This window comes from Lepidochelys olivacea (assembly GCF_965140295.1).
Source record: "Lepidochelys olivacea isolate rLepOli2 genome assembly, chromosome: 11".
NCBI classification, from domain to species: Eukaryota; Metazoa; Chordata; order Testudines; family Cheloniidae; genus Lepidochelys; species Lepidochelys olivacea.
The window spans coordinates 66,285,438-66,292,395 of NC_140421.1; the positions used below are offsets into that span (position 1 = coordinate 66,285,438).

Here is a 6,958-nt window from a genome sequence, read left to right on the forward strand (position 1 = left end):
CACGCCAAGAAGAGCGTTAGGCTACAGTTTTCAAACGTGCCTGAATCCACACAGAATCCCATAAATAAGGGGCCTCAATTGTGAATGAATTCCTTTCAGAAGTGCTGAGGGTCTGGCAGCACCCTCTGCTCCTTATCACTGCAGTTGTGCTTCAGCTTCTGCATGGAACCAGTCCAACCATCCATAGCTATTACAGAGTAATAGCAAGTGCCATTGTCGGTCTCATTAGGCTAAGCCAATGGGAATTTGGTCTCAGTATACACTGCACAACCAGGTACTAGTGTAGCAGTTGAAAACAAAGACAGGTTATCTTTATGCATATGGTACTAAGTAAGGGGTTTGTAATAAATAATAACCACCATCAATAATCTAGAGAGCGGAGAGCAGATGGAAAAGAGAGAGAGCTGAGGAAGAGGATGACAAGGAAACCTGAAAATGCCAATGAAAAATAATGGAATCTCTAGTCCTGGAAAAATGAGCAATCTCTGAAGAGAGCAAGAGGACTGCCATTGTGTTCTGCCCCTCATGGAGATATAGGCAGGAAGGCAAAGAAGGGCCTGTTTGAACCCTCAGATATCTTTCCCTCCTGGCACACAAATGCAGGGCTGCATCTTGCATTGGACAATTTTATTGGTACTTCACTTTCGTAAGTATAATATTCACTTGTTGAAACAAAAAGCAAACAAACTCCACAACCATATTTTTTGTGATGACTGCCCTCTGGTGTGACACATTGGGGATTGAACGTAAGACTCCCAGCACTAAAGCTGCTACTACTTGAGCTAAGAGCCAGGACTTGTTAGCAGCTGCTATAGCAGATCCTCTGCAGACTGGGCACCGAGGATGCCCTGTCACATGCACTCACATGGGAGTTACTAACATTTTCTGTTCTGTTGTGAAAATGTAACTTTTCAATAATTTTACAAGTATTTGGTGCCTGATTCACAGTCAGTCACACACACACACTGAAGTCCCTTCATAACTCTCTGGTTGACATATGCGCAAGAGAGATACCACCCTGGTAGTGTACAATGGATGCAAATTGTAGTCCCTTAAGACTTCCAAATCTTTTCATTCATTGTGACCGGATATCTAAAAAAGTGGTTCCTAAGCATGCCATTAAATACCAACTTATTTGTTGCAACGAGTTCCTGAACAACACACTCCTGTGTAAGGAGTATATTAAGGCTGGATTTACAGTCTACTGTTAGTACCTCTCAGCTGACACTCTTTGAGCAATCAGGTACACATCTGAACTCTGAAGGCATCATTCTTACTTACTGAAGCAGCAGCAGAAGAGGTTGCCTAATCATTCTGTGCCAAGACTCGGATCTAGGGAAGAGAAGGCCTTTCCTCTTCAAGTCTTCCAAAAGCCCACAGTAAAATACGTTTTGTGTACGGGGCTGAGTCAGATTGTTACCTCACCAGTATATACTGTATTATTGCACGGAGGTAATGAAAAAGATCACCAAACTGCCTTATAAGAAAAGATTTTCCTCTCTTGTTTTCTGCATAGGAATGGGTACCGCTGACTTTCAGAAATGACCGTGCTCATTTGTTTAGTCCTGGAAATATCCAAAAACCTGTCGGACCTTACCTTGGCTATCTGGACACACCAGTTCAGCAGGAGCTGGGAGCCAATGTTATCCTTGTGTTCATGAACATAGTCCAGCAAGCAGCCGTGGGGCATCAGCTGAGTGACGAGCTGAATGGTGGGGCTCAAGCAGACGCCCAATAATCGCACCAGGTGTGGATGATCCATGCTTGCCATGATAAGTGCTTCCTGTAACAACAAAAACATCCCAAATCCATCATTGCATTCAAAGGTTCCATGCCCTGCAGATTTATGGCTCCTGCACACACTATCAAAAGGGATTTGGTGTCCCCTGAAGTACAATAAAGGTTCACAGTATCTTCCTGTTGTGATGAGATAGCACAAGCTACTCTTCAGCAAGGTCCAAACTGATGTAATTTATGTTACACAAGGCTAAACAATGGGCCTGGTCCTCAGCGGCTATAAAGCAGCATTGCTCCACTGACGGCTGTTTCGGGAAAATCTGCCCTGCCCTCCACCGCCTCTTGCTGTGACAGTCCCCTGAAGAGGGAACAGTGGTGTAGCTGATCATATTCATAGCATGAGATCTATTTCTCCTTAAGAGATGTAGCTACTCATACTTATTTCCTTGAATCTTTCCCAAAATGTGGAGAAGGCCACTTGGCATTAAGCAACCGTTATAGCAATGGTCCCCAAACTTTTGAGGGTCATGCCCTCCTTCCCCCTGTCCACATCGCCCACACTGCCCAGAGCCAGGGTCCAGAGTGGGGCCATGGCTCGGGGCGGGGAGGGGCACAGACAGAGGTAAGGGGGCCAAGGTTGGGGCCATAGCTGGGGGTGTGGCTGGGAACAGAGCCACAGCCAGGGGCTGAGGCTGGGGCTGGGTCCACACTGAGCCACAGTGCGGGACAGCAGCCAGAATCCTGGCTGGGTGCAGAACTATTCCGAGGCTAGGAACAGGATCAGGCACAGGGCCGCAGCCAGGGGTGGGGCCGGAGCAGAGCTGGGAGTGTGGTGGGGCTGGATGGTGCTCTCGCCCCCTGTGAGGGCTGGCCAAGGCCAACTGTGCTCCCTGACCATGCCTCCATACCCTTTTAGGGGGCACAGCCCACAGTTTGGGGACCTCTGCGCTCTACTGTAAGAACCAGACTTTGCAGCTCTTACTCCTAGCGCTACACCAGTCCTGGGGCTCAATCCTACACGATGTTGACCATGCCGGCCCAGACCCAGCAAAGTACTAAAAGCACACATTGAAAGCTAAGCCTCTGATGAAGGGCCTTGTAGGATGATGGCCAGACTGCTCAGCACACAGCAGGATCCAGCCTATAATGTAGCAAACTGATACTAATGGGAATTTTCCCTAATTCAAAGTTCATTTTTTATTTCATGCCTTGGGCTGGGACAGAGAAGATCTGGTACAGGATTTTCAAATGTGCCTAAGTGAATTAGGCTCATAAATCTCATCAAAGGCCAGTGGGACTTGTGCTCCTAATGCACTTAGACTCTTGAAAATCTGACTCCTGAGTTCAATTCCTAGCTCTTCCACATCCTTCCTATGTGACCATGGGGCAATTGCTTAATTTCTCCGGGCCTCAGATCCCCAGCCATAAAACGGGGATAATAACCCTTCCTTTCTCCCACCCTTTGTCTTCTCTAGACCAGGAAACTCTTTGGGACAGGACCTGTCTCTTGCTACCTGTTTGCACAGTACAACGGGGCCCCCAGTTTCAAATGAGGTCTTTAAACACTACTGTAATATTGCTGCTAGTAAGGGATGCAAGACTTGGTTCTATACACTCAGCCCTTACTCTGGAATCTCCCAGTGACTGCAAGCCCTGCAGGATCAGACACCAAAGTAGCCTACAGTCTGCAGCTATAATTCAACTACAAATCTTCACTTACAACAAAGCTGCCACAGCCAAGTGGCATCCGATGAAGTGAGCTGTAGCCCACGAAAGCTTATGCTCAAGTAAATTTGTTAGTCTCTAAGGTGCCACAAGTACCCCTGTTCCTTTCACGCCAAGCAGGCAGCTTTCAGAAGAGACAAGGGGCAAAGCCTCTCTGGATTTACTGAGCTCTGCCCTTCAGTGGCAATCGTTTCACTGAGGCAAAGGAACACTGAAAAGTGACATGGAAATGGAGTTTTATGAAGCTCTTTTGGTTTTCTCCCCAAAAAAACCTGTTCAATGTATAACTGACAACTTAAAGAATAATGGCAAAAATAATAGTGCACAAAGAGAGGATGACAAAACCTTCGTAGCAGAAGAACACAACAATAAAGAAAAGTCTCATAAAAGTTTTTTTCCCCCATATTAAAAAAAAGTCCTAGCAAGGAGGTTGGGTTTGTATTAAAGAAAATTGTTCCTCACAGTACAAAGAGTATTTGAAACCAAATTGTGGAGTATTTGCATAATAGTTCTCTTTTTTTGAAAAAGAAAAGATGAACAAGACACTAATTGTAGGTTTTATTTTTTTCCCATAAAGAAGACAGCAGATGGCCTCAGATTTTTCCCCTTTTTCTTTTGAAATGAATGTGAAGCAAAACCAAAAAATCCCCCAACACCAAACTATTCAGCGGAGCGTTTTGGAGGAGGGGTGTGAGGGAGATCCTAATGCAACAAATGAGATGGGGGGAGTTTGGCTTAAGCAATTTGCTCCATGTTAAAATTAATACAGAGCTCTGTTTCCCGACTCTATATGGGGTCCCCTCAATGCAATTTTAGCCTCTCTTCTGCTGTCACTAGAAAATGTCACTGAAGGCCGCCAGACTAAATACATGTTGACAGGTGCATTATCCATTTTCGAGAAACAAAATTACTTTGCCTTTCTTTTTCTTTATTACCCCATATATTTTCTCCTGGACTTGCACCAGGGGGAAATCTCCCCCGCACACGTCCCTGGCTTTGGGTAATGTAACAGGTGTTTCTCTAGCACCTTTGAAGTGGGAGCATTTTTCTTTATATTGAGAACAGGTTAGAACATAGCCATTTTTTTTTCTTTTTTGGCCCACCGTGGACTAGGAGGGCATGGACAAAAAAGCTTTGAAGCATCTCTCCTATTAGTCTCTAGCCACATATCATTTGTAACTCTATTTGAGTCTGAATGGAAGACGTTTCTGTACAATAAGAAAAGTAAGCACTGCCACTTGTCACATCCTCGTATTATAAGGAAGTTCATGTTTCCTCACGAGTTTTGGACAGAGGTCCTGGAAAAAAAGTGGTATTTTTATAAACTCTTAAGGACTGCTCTGTGTTAGATTAAGGCTTGTAATGTGGCAGAGAGCAGCAACACCTTCACTACAGCTCTAGACCATTCATCTGCAAGGAATATTAATTTTGCATGAATCCTGACTTCGCACAAATTTCTTCATTGGTAAAATTAGTGCTATTTGTATTACATTAGCATCTATAGGACCCAGCTGAGATCAGGACCCCAGTGTGTTAGGCACACATAGACTCCAACTGGAATAGTTTATAATTTAAATAGACAAGACAGACAAACAACAACAAGAAGGAGGTATTACGATTTTCAAAAGCACCTTATTGACTAAGGAGCCTGAGTCCCATTTTCAAAAGCAATTTGGACACTTCAGGGCTATAGTAATATTTGGACTCACATATTTATCCTGCCTGTAATGTCAGCTGTAAAAAGTGAGTGAAATTGTCACAATAACCTGTTAAAGAAAATTGTTTAAGACAAGATGTCAGGAGACAGAAAGACTGAATTATTTTAAACAGAAAGGGTTTTACTGATACTGCTTAAGTACTGTGTGAGGATTATGCTTGGTAAACAAGAGGAGTATAGGACCAGAAGTCAAGGAAACAAAACTGGTGTGTTGGGAATTAGGCCGCATGGTGGGTAAAATAATGAGAGGGCGGGCTATTCTGCCCATCACTCCCTTTTAGGGTTCTTAACAGGAAAAGACTTTGGGGAAAATTAGCTGAAAAAGGAACTGTCTGCCAACAACTGCTGCAGCAAATTTTATCATCATGGCTGCTACCCTCATAGAATCATAGAATATCAGGGTTGGAAGTGACCGCAGGAGGTCCTCTCGTCCAACTCCCTGCTCAAAGCAGGACCAACCCCAACACCCTCAACATCTCCTGGGAGCCTGGACCTTCTATGCAGTAATCCTGAGGGATGTCTTCACTAAATTGGGCCAGACAGCTGAAACCACTACCTCCACTGGTGCGGACTAAATTCTTGAACACCACTTTGGCTCCCCCCACCCCCACCCCCACCCCTCACCCCTCAGTGTCCTTTTCCTTCCTCACCTTAAATATTTTCTTTCCTCTCTCTCTCTCCTTTTGCCTTCTGTTTAATAAGAGTCTGGCTCAGCTGGCCAAGACTGCGTATGTTGTTACACTGATGTCAACCGATGACCAGAGAGGCAACTAAGAGCAATGCCCTAAACAACCTAATGCTGGCACAAGGTTGCCAGTTCTCGGAGTGGCTGGTAAGACCATGTGCTCTTTCCAGCAAAGGGAAAGGGAATACGATGGTAAAATGAGAGGATTATTTCATACTTGTAGTGTTGTAGCTGTGTTGGTCCAGGATATTAGAGATAAAACGTGGGTGAGGTAATATCTTTCATTGGACCAACTTCTGTTGGTGAGAAAGACAAGACTTCGAGCTACACAGAGTTAGACCTGAAGAAGAGCTCTGGGTAGCTCAAAAGTTTGTCTCTTTCACCAACAGAAGCTGGTCCAATAAAAGATCTTACCTTACCTACCTTGTCTCTTTATTTCAGGGATTCTCCACCTTTTTCTTTCTGAGGCCCCTGACAACATGCTATATAAACTCTATAGCCCACCAGTGCCACAACAGCTGTTTTTCTCCATATAAAAGCCAGGGCTGGCATTAAGGGGTAGGAAGCAGGGAAATTGCCCGGGGCCCCATGCCACCTCCGGCACTGTGAAGCAAAGTTGCTCAGGGTTTGGCTTCAGCCCTGGGTATTGGGGCTTGGGGCCCCGAGCTGCGGTCCTGTGCGGCTGGGCTTCAGCTTTCTGACCTGGGCCCTAGCGGGTCTAACACCAGCTATGCTTGGTGGACCCCCCTGAAATCTGCTCACGGGCCACCAGGGGGCTCTGGACCCCTGGTTGAGAACCACTGCTTTATTTAGTATTTTACATTTCAAATGCTTTAACTATTTTTTCCTTCTTTGTTGTATCTTTAATACAGAGTTTAAAGGATTTTTAATTGTGTGATTGCCATGACACTAAGCAGGCTGAGGTCTCTGTGTACCAAATCTCGAATCTTACTTTAAACTGTTTGATGTTGGACAGTGACCAGACTACATCAGCACCTTTAACTCTTTGGACCTATATATTTAATCTAAATTAACACAACAAGGCCAAGGGCCAGATTTTCGATTTTCAAAGGTATTTAGGTACCTAAATGCAC

The 6,958-nt window shown here is 44.9% G+C and overlaps 1 protein-coding gene across 1 annotated transcript in view; it reads right to left on the minus strand.

Moving 5' to 3' along the window:
- ERBB4 (erb-b2 receptor tyrosine kinase 4) overlaps positions 1-6,958 on the minus strand; it is a 976,023-nt gene that overhangs the window by 129,354 nt on the left and 839,711 nt on the right. Inside the window, exon 21 of the mRNA XM_084642839.1 lies at positions 1,598-1,783. Coding sequence (XP_084498965.1) covers positions 1,598-1,783 — 186 coding nt within the window. The remainder of the gene's footprint in view (positions 1-1,597; positions 1,784-6,958) is intronic.